This window comes from Lynx canadensis, chromosome E2 (assembly GCF_007474595.2).
Source record: "Lynx canadensis isolate LIC74 chromosome E2, mLynCan4.pri.v2, whole genome shotgun sequence".
NCBI classification, from domain to species: Eukaryota; Metazoa; Chordata; class Mammalia; order Carnivora; family Felidae; genus Lynx; species Lynx canadensis.
In genome coordinates this window covers 45,651,043-45,665,757 of record NC_044317.1, presented here as the reverse complement: position 1 = coordinate 45,665,757, position 14,715 = coordinate 45,651,043, and the positions used below count along the sequence as shown (strand labels likewise).

Below are 14,715 nucleotides of genomic sequence, written 5' to 3'. Positions count from 1 at the left end.
CCTTTGCATGTAAGAAGTGAAATTCAGAATCCATAAAGGAAGAGAGTGATAAATATAACAGCAAAAACTGAATATTTTAAAAGTTTAAAGACGCCACCCCTTCCACCCAAGATGTGTAAATTGAGATTGAAACCTCTGGGATCAATTCCAATCCAGTCAAGGGAGGAGAGACTGGGGACTAATATCCCCCTCAGATCCCCGTAGAAGAGAGAGGTGTGCCTAGTACAGACTGGGAAACCTGACTAGGCAAAGGTATGGTGTAAAATAAAGATAGCGGAATAAAGACACCGCCTTAGTTGGCGCATCTCCCACCCTTCCATGCTCCCTCCTCCCCAGCTCCTACCAGGCTCCAATTCTGCCCTCTCCCCAGGTATCTCATATTTAAAACCTTCCGGAAAAGACAATGATTCTTCTGTCACAGCCTGGGGATCCTGCGTGGGCATGTGGAGAAGCCCGTCCCCTCTCCTCCCCTCCTACCCCACAACAGGTACCCCGGACCTGCCCCCTCTTCCAAAATCCCAAATGCCCTCTGAGAAGCGAGCGAAACAGCCAATCTAGCTGGGACAAGAGCCAGCGCGCGACAAATACTTGCGGTAATCAGAGGCAGACGAGTGAGATTAGCGCAGTGATTTAGGAAATAGTCCCGAGACTAGAGAAAACTCCACTGCGGAAATCGGCACACTGGGACCTCATAGGGAGATGAGCCAGTAACAGAAAAATTCTGGGAGAAAGGATCGAATCAAGACCTGAAAGGCCCTTGCTTCCCAAAGCAACGCTTCAGCGTCCCTTGGTGCGGTGGATTCCCTCCCAGGGACCTTTTACTGTTGCGAGGACCTGCCCCCACCGGTCACTCACAGCCTGATTGGCCCGGCTTCGCAGGCCTCCCCTTAGCGCCTTTGCTGTTGGAAGGTCCAGCTTTAGGAGCGCTGGTCTGTCAATCATGGTCTGTTTCCGTCCTCCTGTTCCTCAAAACCACTGTCCACGTGCATGGCACTGTCTGGGCTTGAACGCAAATGCCCAGATCAGAACCAGAGAGCCAGTCTGCATAATACCGTTCCCTCTATTTGGAAAACAGTCGCGGAGCAGAATAGGGCTCTGAATTCTGTGGGTGGAGATTGGAGTCAACTGGCTCGCGGGTCCCAGGGGAGGAAACAAACAAACGCAAGAAGGCCACAGACCCTTCGAAATGGAAATTTTAAACGGTTCCCTTCAAAGAGAGTTCCAGATACCTACATAAGAGGAGTTTGCTGAAATTAAACCCGTTGGTCATGGCTTCCTATAAGCGAAGCGCTGCGCCCAGAACTGAGGCAAACTGGAGAACATTAAAATGGCTGCAAACCCTGGGACTTTACTGACAAGTTATTTGAATCAAATGCAAAGCCCTGCTACCTGCGCCCTCTGTACTCTGATTGCTGGTTAGAAACCTGCAACTTGCCCCTGGATTTGGTTTTTGCAGAGAAGGGGCCCTTCACCGCAAGCGTCTGATTTTATTCATTAATATCTTCTCTGTTCATTTCCTTTATTATTTATGATTTATTAGTCCATTGGTAAAGAGACCTGCCGTGTACCAAGTCGAGTCTCGGAGTTTACGGGTCGTAACAAGGCCTGAGGGTCTCCTGCGCCGAGTGCAAATCTCCGAGATGAAGCCAAAAGCGCGAAACATGATTGCAAGCCGAGATGCTGTGCCCAGGGCAAGCGTTCTTGCCCAGGGTCCCGCAAGAAACTTTTGTTATTGTTTGTAGGTGGGTGTCCGCAAACGCTTTTTATTTGTCAAGAAGAGGAGAACCCCTCTTCCCTTGCACATCCATTGGCTAAGGACTCTATGTTTGAGATACCTTCATTCTTCCCTTCTTCTTCGGTGTTGCCTTGAAACCGAGTACAGTTATTAACATTTAATCGGGTTTCCCTTTGACCACCGTTTCCGAAAGCCCGTCCCCACGCGAAGGCACAGGCGAGCACGGGGCCGGAAGAAGCCGTACTGGCAGATGGCGCTGAGCGTTGTTCAACATTTTTGCGTTGTCCCGGCAAGAGACCGCCCGACGAGGGACGCAGCCACCCTGAAGTCCTCCGGGTGCGTAGTGCGTGCCTGGGATTTCAGCAGTCGCGAGGGTTCCAAATCCCAGAGGTAAACCTTCAGCTCTGCCCGCTCTAACCGGATTTGGGCGCCGTCGCAGGGACTGCTCCACGTGGTTTCCCGACCACCGACTGGCAGGGTCTTGATATTAAAGGTAAAAGCGAGCGTTTTTCAGTCCACCCGGGTAAAACATCCTTTTATTTTTCGGCAGCTGTTTTTTGCAGGACGCCCTTCAGGAACAGTTGGCCAGTGGTGTCAAGTTTATTAAATAAATTCCTGGTTTAGAATGTATTGATACTATAGCGCCCAACCTTTAAAAAAATTCCATTCTCGTTAGCTCTATTATTTAGTGGAATGTCTGTGATAAGGACAGCCAGTTATAGCGGCTTGGGGGATTTTATGTTAAAACCAACTCTTAGTTTTGGGGCGCCGGGGTGGCTCCTTCGGTTAAGCGTCCACCTTTGGCTCAGGTCATGATCTCCAGGTTTTGTGAGTTCGAGCCCCGCGTCCAGCTCTGTGCTGACAGTTCAAAGCCTGGAGCCTGCTTCCGATTCTGTGTCTCCCCATCTCCCCGTCTCTCGGCCCTTCCCCTGCTCGTGCTCTGTCTCTCTCTGTCTTTCAATAATAAATAAATGTCAAAAAAATTTTTTTAACCCAACTTTTAGTTTTGATTGTCCTAGGCTTCATAACATTTATTTTGAGAAATTGCTGTGAAAGGCACAGCAAGTTACTTTGGAATTTTGTTTGTTTGTTTTAAGGGAAAATAAGTTACTGATTTTTATATTTTAGTAATAATTCCCCAATTTCTTTAAAATCTTATTTTTTGGGAAGAGATATATAGAGAGTGGTTTTTGTAAAAGGAACAGCTAGTTAAGGAGGTTTAGAGATTTTTGTTTTGTTTAAAAAACAAAAACAAAAACCCCTGGTTTGACTCTTTTAATAATAGGTAATAGCACTACCTTCCCAAATTGACCTTCCCACTACCTTCCTTTAAAATATTACTCAGTGGATCTCTTATTTTGGTAGGATTTATTTCATGACTTTGGGTGAGAAACCTCATATAGGCTTAGGTCCCTATGCCAAATGAAATTTTTTCCTTGGGAATATTGCATTTTCTTCTTTGACCATGCATCAGTTTAGAAATGTGTTTACTGAGTTTTCATTTTCTCCTTTTTCTTCTGCCTTGTCTAGCTCACAAAGCAAATACTAACCAAAAAGAATAACTTGATGGATTTGGAGAGATATTTTGACTGTACTTATCACTATGAGAGGTTGATTTTTACTCATTGAGCATCGGGCACAGTCCTGGGAGGCCAACAGCCTCATTCAGATCACATATCCAGCCTTTATTACCTGTCTGACCTTGAACCTACCAATGAACCTCTCTGTGGCTTTGATTTGTCATAGGGAAAATGGTAGCATTCAGAGTGACTGGCTGCCAGGTTCACACTGATGATCCAGGGGAAGTGCCTGCTCCTTGCTGCCCCAACCTTTGCCCTGTTAATTGAAGAAATACTGCTATAAACACTTCCTGGAGGTGCATTTACTCTCCTAATGGCTTATGGAGAAACCCCTTCACATTTTCAGTTGCTTCCTCTGCTTTTTGTCATTCTTAACCCACCTCACTTGACCTCGTGTGATCTTAATTGTGTGTGTTTGCACTGATAGAATTTTGGCTTACCTTTCTCTTCAAAGCCTGATTGCCCACCTCCTACCTCTGCCAGAATGTGGAATTTCTCAGGACCCACTTGCAGCCCATCCCTAGAGTCTTGTATGACTCCTCCCCCATCCCCATCACTGCAACTTTATTGATTTAATATTTCATGGTGGGCATCCCTTCCTGACTTTGTATTATGTTAAATTATATTGAGTTTCTGTGCTGTGTTACAGTTCATGGAGGCAGGTGGGCCTGGGTAAGATTTTGCCTTCTGCTCCTGAAGGAGGGTCACAAGAGTTGTTGAGAGAGATGGGAAGACACTGGACTGATATTTATTTATTTAAATTCCAGTTAGTTAACATATAGTGTAGTTGGTTTCAGGAATAGAACCCAGTGACTCATCACTAGCATATAACACCCAGGGCTCATCCCAAAAAGTGCCCTCCTTAATGCCCATCACCCATTTAGCCCATCCTCCCACCAACATCCCCTCCAGCAACCCTCAGTTTGTTCTCTATTTAAGAGTCTCTTATGGTTTGCCCTCTTCTCTGTTTTTATCTTATTTTTCCTTCCTTCCCCTATGTTCATCTATTGTGTTTCTTAAATTCCACATATGAGTGAAATCATCTGATACTTGTCTTTCTCTGACTGACTTATTTCACTTAGCATAATACACTCTAGCTCCATCCACATTATTGCAAATGGCAAGATTTCATTCTTTTTGATGACTGAGTGGTATTCCATTCTATATATATACATCTTCTTTATCCATTCATAGTCGATGGACATTTGGGCTCTTTCCATAGTTTAGCTATTTTTGATAGTGCTGCTATAAACATTGGGGTGTATATGCCCCTTTGAATAAGCATTTTTGTATCCTTTGAATAAATACCTAGTAATGCAATTGCTGGATCGTAGGGTAGTTCTATTTTTACATTTTTGAGGAACCTCCATATTGTTTTCCAGAGTGGCTGCATCAGTTTGCCTTCCTACCAGCGGTGCAAAAGAGATCCTCTTTTTCCACATTGTCACCAACATCTGTTGTTGTCTGAGTTGTTAATGTTAGCCATTCTGACAGGTGTGAGGTGGTATCTCATTGTGGTTTTGATTTGTATTTCTCTGATGATGGGTGATGTTGAACATCTTTTCATGTGTCCATAAGTCATCTGGTTATCTTCTTTGGAAAAGTGTTTATTTGTGTCCTCTGCCCATTTCTTCACTGGATTGTTTGTTTTTGGGGTGTTGACTTTGGTAAGTTATTTATAGATTTCGGATAACCCTTTATCCGATATATTATTTGCTAATATCTTCTCCCATTCCGTCAGTTGGCTTTTAGTTTTGTTGTTTACTTTGCAGTGCAGAAGCTTTTTATCTTGATGAGCTCCCAATAGTTCTTTGCTTTTGTTTCCCTTGCCTCTGGAGACATGCCTTGTAAGAAGTTGCTGCAGCTGAGGTCAAAGAGGTTGTTGCCTGTTTTCTCCTCTAGGATTTTGATGGTTTCCTGTCTTACATTTAGGTTTTTCATTCATTTTGAATTTGTTTTTGTGCATTGTGTAAGAAAGTGGTTCAGTTTCATTCTTCTCTATGTCACCATCCAGTTGTCCCAGCACCATTTGCTGAAGAGACTGTCTTTTTTCCATTGGATACTCTTTCCTGCTTTGTCAAAGATTAGTTGGCCATACGTTTGTGGGTCCGTTTCTGGGTTCTGTATTCTACTCCGTAGATCTATGTGTCTGTTTTTGTGCCAGTACCATCCTGTCTTGATGATTATAGCTTTGTAGTACAGCTTTAAAGTCCAGAATGTGATGCCTCCAGCTTTGGTTTTCTTTTTACTTTGGCTATTCGGGGTCTTTCCTGGTTCCATACTAATTTTAGGATTGTTTGTTCTGGCTCTGTAAAGAATCCTAGTATTATTTTTTAAATTTTTTTTAATGTTTATTTATTTTTGAGAGAGAGAGACAGAGCGTGAACAGGGGGAGGAGCAGAGAGATAAGGAGGCAGAATCAGAAGCAGGCTCCAGGCTCTGAGCTGTCAGCACAGAGCCTGATGTGGGGCTTGAACTCACAAACTGTGAGATCATGACCTGAGCTGAAGTCGGACGCTTAACCGACTAAGCCACCCCACCTAGGTGCCCTTTGAATGCTAGTATTATTTTGATAGGGATTGCATTAAATGTGTAGATTGCTTTGGATAATATAGACATTTTAACAATATTTGTTCTTCCAGTCCATGAGCATGGGATGCTTTTCCATTTCTTTGTGTTTTCTTTCATTTCTTTCATAAGCTTTCTATTGTTTTCAGCGTACAGATCTTTTACCTCTTTGGTTAGGTTTATTCCTAGGTATCTTATGATTTTTGGTACATTTGTAAATGGGATTGATTCCTCAATTTCTCTTCCTGTTGCTTCATTATTGGTGTATAGAAAATAATCTGGTTTCTGTACATTGATATTGTATCCTGTGACTTTGCTGAATTTATGTATCAGTTCTAGCAGTTTTTTGGTGGAGTGTTTCAGGTTTTCCATGTAGAGTATCATGTGACCTGCAAAGAGTGAAAGTTTGACTTATTTGCCAATTTGTATGCCTTGTATTTCTTTTTGTTGTCTGATTGCTGAGATTAGGACTTCCAGTACTACGTTGAACTAAGTGGTGAGAGTGGACATCCCTGTCGTGTTCTTGACCTTAGGGGGAAAGCTCTCAGTTTTTCCCCATTGAGGATGATATTAGTTGTAGGCCTTTCATATATGATTTTTATGAAGTTGATGTATGTTCCTTCTATCCCTACCTTCTTGAGGGTTTTTAATTAAGAAAGGATGCTGTATTTTGTCAAATACTTTTTCTGCATCTATTGAAAGGATCATATGGTTCTTATCCTTTCTTTTATTAATGTGGTTTATCATATTGATTGATTTGTGAATATTGAACCAGCCCTGCAGCCCAGGGCATGATCAGGATCCCACTTAATCATGGTGAATAATTATTTTAATGTACTGTTGAATTCAATTTGCTAGTATCTTGTTGAGAATTTTGCATCCAGGTTCATCAGGGACTATAATTCTCCTTTTTGGTGGGGTCTTTGATTTTGGAATCAAGATAATTCTGGCTTCATAGTATGAGTTTGGAAGCTTTCCATCCATTTTTATTTTTTTAGAACAGTTTGAGAAGAATAGGTATTAACTCTTCTTTAAATAGCTGGTAGAATCCCCCTGGGAAGCCATCTGGCCCAGGACTCCTATTTGCTGGGAGATTTTTGATAACTGATTCAATTTCTTTGTTGGTTATGGGCCTGTTCAAATTTTCTATTTCTTCCTGTTTGTGTTTTGGTAGTGTGTGAGTTTCTAGGAATTGTCTATTTCTCCCAGATTCTCCAGTTTGTTGGCATATAATTTTTCATACAATTGTTTGTATTTTTGTGGTGTTGGTTGTGATCTCTTTCATTGTGATTTTTATCTATTTGGGTCCTCTCTTTTCTTTTTGAGAAGTCTGGCTAGGGGGTTATCATTTTATTTATTCTTTAAAAAACCCAGCATTTAGTTTCATTGATCTGTGGTATTTTTTGTTTGTTTGTTTCTATATTGTTTATTTTTTGCTCTAATCTTTATCATTTCCCTTCTTCTGCTGGCCTTGGGCTTTATTTGCTGCTCCTTTTCTAGCTCCTTTAAGTGTAAGGTTAGGTTGTGTATTTGGAGCCTTTCTTGCTTCATGAGATAGACCTGAGTTGCAATGTACTTTCCTCTTAGGACTGTCTTTGCTGCATCCTAAAGGGTTTGGACTGTCATGTTTTCATCTTCTTTTGCTTCCATGTGTTTTTAAATTTCTTCCTTAATTTCCTGGCTAACCCATTCATTCTTTATTAGGATGTTCTTTAACCTCCATGTATTTGGTGGCTTTCCAAATTTTTTTGTGTAATTGATTTCAAGTTTCATAGTGTTGTGATCTGAAAATGTGCATGATATGATCTCGATCTTTTTGTACCTGTTGAGGGCTGATTTGTGACCCAGTATGTGATCTGCTCTGGAGAATAATCCATATACACTCGAGAAGAATGTGTATACTACTGCTTTAGGATGAAATATTCTGAATATATCTGTTAAGTCCATCTAGTCCAGTGTGTCATTCAAAGCCATTGTTTCCTTGTTGATTTTCTGCTTAGATGATCTGTCCATTGTTGTAAGTGGGGTATTAAAGTCTTCTACTATTATGGTATTATTATCAATGAGTTTCTTTGTGATTAATTGATTTATATATTGGGTTCTTCCAAGTTGGGAGCATAAATATTTACAATTTTTAGCTCTTCTGGATGGATAGACCACTTAATTATGATATAATGCCCTTCTTCATCTCTTGTCACTGCCTTTGTTTTAAAATCTAGTTTGCCTGATATAAATATAGCTACTCCCATCTGTCTTTTGACCTCCATTACCATGATAGATGGTTCTCCATCTCCTCATTTTCAATCTGCAGGTGCCCTTAGGTCTAAAACAAGTCTCTTGTAGGTGGCATATAAATGAATCTTACTTTTTATCCATTCTGATACCCTATGTCTTTTTTTTTTTATTTTTTTTCAACGTTTTTTATTTATTTTTGGGACAGAGAGAGACAGAGCATGAACGGCGGAGGGGCAGAGAGAGAGGGAGACACAGAATCGGAAACAGGCTCCAGGCTCTGAGCCATCAGCCCAGAGCCCGACGCGGGGCTCGAACTCACGGAGCGCGAGATCATGACCTGGCTGAAGTCGGACGCTCAACCGACTGTGCCACCCAGGCGCCCCAACCTATGTCTTTTTTTTTAACGTTTATTTATTTTTGAGAGAGAGGCAGAGTGTGAGTGGGGGAGGGGCAGTGAGAGAGAGGGAGACAGAATCTGAAGCAGGCTCCAGGCTCCGAGCTGTCAGCACAGAGCCCGACACAGGGCTCAAACTCACACACTGCAAGATCAGGACCTGAGCCAAAGTCAGCCGCTCAACCAATTGAGCCACCCAGGTGCCTCCCCTCCCCCCCCCCCCGCCCCGGTCTTTCGATTGGAGCATTTAGTCCATTTACATTCAGAGTGGTTATTGACAGATATGAATTTAGTGCCATTGTGTTACCCATGGAGTTGGTGTTTGAGGTGGTGTTCTCTGGTCCTTTGTATTCTTTCATTGCCTTAGTCTTCTTTTTTTTCCCTCCACTCAGTCCCCCTTAAAATTTCTTACAGGGCTGACTTAATGGTCATTAATTACTTTAGTTTTTGTTTGGGAAAGTCTATATCTCTCCTTCTATTCTGAACGATAGCCTTGCTGGATAAAGCGGTCTTGGCTACATATTTTTCGTATTCAGCACATTGAGTCTTTCCTGCCACTTCCTTCTGGCCTGCCAAGTTTTCAGTGGACAGGTCTGCTGCTACCCTTATGTGTCTACCCTTCTAGGTTAAGGACCTTTTGTCCCTAGCTGCTTTCAGAATTCTCTCTTTATCTTTGTATTTTGAGGGGAGTTGATTTTGAAGAGAGTTCTCTGTGCCTCTTGGACTTGAATGACTGTTTCTTTCCCCAGATTAGGGAAGTTCTCTGCTATAATTTGTTCCAATAAACCTTCTTCCCCCATTTCCTGCCCTTCTTCTGGAATTCCTATGATACGGATATTATTTTGTTTCATGGAATCACTTAGTTCTCTAAGTCTCCCCTCATGATCTAATAATCTGCTTTCCCTCTTTTTTCAGCTTCATTATTTTCCATAATTTTATCTTATTTCACACATTCTCTCCTCTGTTTCTTCAGTCCTTGTTGTCAACTGTGTCCAGTTTATTTTGCATCACAGTTACAGCATTTTTTAATTCATTCTGACTAGTTCTTAGGTCTTTGATCTCTGCATCACGGGTGTCTTCTATGCTTTTTCCAAGCCCAGCTAGTAGTGTTATGACTATTGTTCTAAATTCTTGTTCAGATATATTGCTTATATCTGCTTTGAGCAAGTCCCTGTCTGTGATTTCTTCTTGACTTTTCTTCTGGGGAGAAGTTTCTGTCTTTTGCATATTTTAAAGGTTTGTTATGTGTCCTGCACCTGAGAGTACTACCATATTAAAAAGCGGTCATACACTGTCCAGGGCCTGGCACTTCAAGAAGGGTTTCTGGTGTATGTTGCATGCACTCTGCTGTTGCATTTTTGGCTTCTCTTTCCCACTGGTCAGTCCCCTGCAGAACTCCTCCTTGCTTGTAGTGATGGAATGTTTGGACCCTCAACCAGGTGTGCTTCGATTTGTTTGTTGAAATAACCCTGGAAACAAAGGAAAAAGGGGGGCAGGGAGCCTGATCCCATATAAAGAGAAAAATGAAAGGGGAGAAAAGAAGACCAAACAGAATCAAAAAACTATAAAACTGATTCCAAAAAAACAGAAAGGGAAAAAAAGTACAAGAAAAGAAAAAGAAGGAAAAATAAAAGAATAAAAAAGACTGATCCCCCCCCCAAAAAAAAAGAGAAAAGAAAAATGAAAAAAAGAAAAAAACAGATAAGAAACTATGAGCCTGAAACCAAAAGAAAAAAAGGAGGAGGAGAGAAAAAAAGAGTTGTCTTTTGGCGCATGTGGAGTGCTGGCTGTGATGGTCTGTAGGAGAGGCTGCCTGTGTTGGCTCAGAGTCAGTCTTGCCCCAGTAAATAAACAGTTGCCAGGCACAGAGTGGCAGGGTTTGGTGTTAAGCGATCCCGCCTCCACTGGGGGCTTCTGTGTTGCTCTCTGAGGTCCCACAGTGTTGATTTTGGGGGGGAAATGGCACCACCCAATGTCTCGTCCCTGCCCAGGGATCTCAACCCCTGCTTATTCATACAGCCCTAACAGAATAGCAAGGGCAGTTTGCTTGCCCTGCACCACAGTTCTCCTGCATTTTTTTATTTGGTGTGTGGCTGGGATTCAAAACCCAAAGTGTTTTTTTTTTTAATTTTTAATGTTTATTTATTTATTTTGAGAGGGGGGTGCAGGCAGAAAGAGAGAGAGAGAGAGGGAGGGAGGGAGAATCCCAAGCAGGTTCTGCACTGTTGTGTAGAGCCTGACACAGGGTTCGATCCCATGAACCATGAGATCATGACCTGAGCCAAAACCAAGATCTGGAGGCTTAACTGACTGAGTCACCCAGGCACCACCAAAGCCCAAAGTCTTAAAGGACCCAGCAAGGCACGGATCTGCTCCCCTTATCTGGAGTAGAGCCTCTCCACCCTGCTCATGAAAGGCCTTTGGCTGGCACCTCCAGGGTCTCTTGTCCTTGGGGAGGCAATATAACCTTTTCCAAAAATGCTCCAGGAAGGGGACTGTTCTCTCCCAGTGCACCCTGGAGATCTCTACACCACACTATGCACTGTGGGGGCAGCTCCCTCCTCCCCAGGAGCACCCACCACAGCTCTGCTCTGGAGAAAGTCATGCACTTTCAAAACCCCAGAGTTTGAGCTCCAAAAGCTGTTTGTAAAAAAGATCTGGGACACTCAGTACTTCTTTCTCCCCAGTCTGTGGTCCAGAAAAGTTTGCCTGTTGTGCTAACTTGATGCCACAGTAACTCAACTCTTTCTCTCTTTTTTGACTTTCCACGGAAAGGGTTCCTTCCCCCTCTGTGGCACTGCCATTTTTTTCTCCCAGTTCACATCCACGTACTTCACATCTGCCAAGCTGTCTCCCTCCAACTGTGGAGATCTTTCTGCCACTTTCAGTTCAATTTCTTGGGTGTTCCAAGTGATCTGACCTCAATAGAGCTATGTCTGAGAGACAAGGAAAGCCTAGAGTGCCCCTACTACTGCACCATGTCAACTCCTTGGACTAATAGTTCTTTATAGGTTCCTCTAAGAAGGAAGAGACTGAACCTTCTCAAGCAAATCTTGTTTTTTATTCTTTCAGGTCTGAATTTTGGGCAAATCTTGTAGAGATTGAAGAGGTAAGGCTAAGCTTTCATCATTCACACCCGAAAGGCCCAGGAGATGACTTGGGCTGTAGTTCGGGGTGGCAAAATGGTAGATGAGTGGACAACAGGAGGACTGAAACATAACCCAGAGGGAGAAGAGAAAATGCCCTTCAGAAATCAGGGCAAAATTCCAAAGTATCTCTTTCCCCATGGTATTGCTAGGATGTGGGTTTCCCTCCCAGCTCCACCCTTGCAGTGCCAGTGAGGGACAGAGGAGCTGTGGGGTGAGAGTTTGATCCCTCTGTTCAAATGCACACCTAGATGCATGTGTGGCACCTCCTGGTGTGCTGCCCCAGTGGATGAGTTCAGTTGCCTCATCAGGCACAGCATATATTTATTTCAGTTGAGACATCCAGGTTATATGGCACCTGCTGATTTGGTTTTGATCTCATGTCATGGTGATAATCGAGACAATGACCCTACCAGTTTAAAATTCTTCAGCTTGTGGGTAGGTGAGTGGGAGATAATTTTTATGTCTTAGTCACCTGTGATAGTTGTTGTTTTTTACACAAACTATTGAGAATGTTTTTATAACTATAGATAATAAAGAAAGCACTAATCATGTTAAAATTCTCCCATTTTTTGGTCCAGAGCTGGGACTGGACCCCTCATCAGTGAGGAGCCCTGAAAGTTGGAGTAAAAAAGCAAGTGTTCCTTTAAACCTCTCATCTGTCTTTCTCTCCCAATGCCTTCTTTAATTTTATTCACATCATTTTAAGGGGTTATATTTGGCTTGTTTAGACTCCAGGATAGAAAATGTCCCAGCTGAAGACTTCATTTTTTTTTTAAGTTTATTTATTTATTTTGAGAGAAAGAGAGCAGGGGAGGGCCAGAGAGATAGGGAGAGAGAAAATCCCAAGCATTCATAGTGGAGAGCCATAATGGGGCTTGAACTCATGAACTGAGATCATGACCAGAGCCAATCAGACGCTCAACAGATTGAGCCACCCAGGCACCTCTGAAGACCTCAGATTCTTTTTTTTTTTTTTTTAATGTTTATTTATTTTTGAGACAGAGAGAGACAGAGCATGAACGGGGGAGGGTCAGAGAGAGAGGGAGACACAGAATCTGAAACAGGCTCCAGGCTCTGAGCTGTCAGCACAGAGCCCGACATGGGGCTCGAACTCATGGACCGTGAGATCATGACCTGAGCTGAAGTCGGACGCTTAACTGACTGAGCCACCCAGGCGCCCCTGAAGACCTCAGATTCTAACCATATTACAAGAGTTGTCTGGTTTTGTTTTGTTTTGTTTTATTGTTATTGCTAGGTTCCCATTGTGGGTATGCCATGAAGGAGCAATCCAGATTCCTTGAGTAGTTTCCAGATCTGTAGGCCTCTTCTGTTCTCAGGAGCAGTTCTATCAGAGTAGGAAAACCTGATCTTGGATATTTAGTTTCAATCTTTTGTGAGAAGTTATAAAGATAATTTTCCACCTCTAGCTGTAAAGTGCTCTTGGTGCATAGGAAATTAAGTCCTTCAGGGGGATTAAAATCTCATCTGGGTTACCCTAATTCCAAAAGTTTCGGTTGTTAGAATTTTCTTGAATTTTCATGAAGAAGTATTTCATATTTCCCAGGAAGATTCATTCTCCTTAGCAGTGAATTTTGAACTTTGTTTTCTTAAACATCCAAATTAGGTTTTCCCCTAGTTTTTCTGATTTCTAACTCAACATTAGCGGTAACTTAGTCAAAAGGGCACAGTGCAGAGATAACAGTAGAAGGCACCTTCAACCCCACTGGGGAAGTGAGATTCCTGCTCCAAACAGAAACATTCTCACAATCTCAGCTTATTGGTTTGGAGCTTCTATTCTTTTATAATTTGTACTCTAATGGAATTGGAGGGGGGCAGTGTGGAGAAGTGGGACTCTGTTTTTAGCCAGATAGTTTTTTTTTTTTTTAATGTTTATTTATTTTTGAGACAGAGAGAGACAGAGCATGAATGGGGAAGGTCAGAGAGAGAGGGAGACACAGAATCCAAAGCAGGCTCCAGGCTCTGAGCCGTCAGCACAGAGCCCAACGCGGGGCTCGAACTCACAGACTGTGAGATCATGACTTGAGCTGAAGTTGGATGCTTAACCGACTGAGCCACCCAGGCGCCCCTTTAGCCAGATAGTTTTGATGCTGTGTATGTATATATTATTTGTCCTAAGTATTTCTTGTTTCAATTATAATTTTTTTCTGTGGGCTGTCATTGATATAACAGTATTTTTTTAAAAGTTTTGTAAAACTAGGTAGTTTCGTATGTCAGCCTAGCACCCATAGGTGTCACCCATGCTAACCCTGCTGCTGTGCATAAATGAGGCATGTCCACACCTGAATCGCCAGTGTCCCTCAGTGCCAGCAAGTGAAGCTGCTTACCAGGGGTGTCTCTGTCACTTCCCTCCACCCACCTCTCCTATGTCCCTATGGCCCTACCCTGCTAGAGACCATTTCTCTCCAGAACAGTGCTTTTAAATAGATATATAATGCAAGCTGCATATGTATTTTTTTTTTAATTTATTTTTGGGACAGAGAGAGACAGAGCATGAACGGCGGAGGGGCAGAGAGAGAGGGAGACACAGAATCGGAAACAGGCTCCAGGCTCTGAGCCATCAGCCCAGAGCCCGACGCGGGGCTCGAACTCACGGACCGCGAGATCGTGACCTGGCTGAAGTCGGACGCGTAACCGACTGCGCCACCCAGGCGCCCCAAGCTGCATATGTATTTTTAAATTTTCTAGTAGCTACTTTTGGGAGATTAAGAAGAAACAGGTGAAATTAATTTTAACATTTGAATAACCCAATATTTCCAAAGTAGTATGGTCTCAACATTTAATTGATATAAAACTTATTAATGAGTTAATTGACTTTTTTTTTGAGATTTTATTTTTAAGTAACACGCAACGTGGGCTCAAACTCACAACTCCAAGATCAAGAGTTGCACACTCCACAGACTGAGCCAGCCACGTGCCCCTTAATTAGCATCCTTTTGTGTCTTCAACATCTGGAGTGTATTTTGTACCTATACCATTTCTCAATTCGGCCTAGCCATGTTCAAGTGCTCAGTAGCCACGTGTGATGAGTGGCTA

The 14,715-nt window shown here is 42.7% G+C and overlaps 1 protein-coding gene across 1 annotated transcript in view; it reads left to right on the top strand.

Annotated features, from left to right (window-relative positions):
- Positions 1–14,715, top strand: part of LOC115502133 — a 101,622-nt gene that overhangs the window by 52,700 nt on the left and 34,207 nt on the right. The window contains exons 13-16 of the mRNA XM_032591455.2: positions 696–943; positions 1,541–1,715; positions 1,929–2,125; positions 11,585–11,621. Of these exons, the coding sequence (XP_032447346.2) occupies positions 696–943; positions 1,541–1,715; positions 1,929–2,125; positions 11,585–11,621 (657 nt within the window). The remainder of the gene's footprint in view (positions 1–695; positions 944–1,540; positions 1,716–1,928; positions 2,126–11,584; positions 11,622–14,715) is intronic.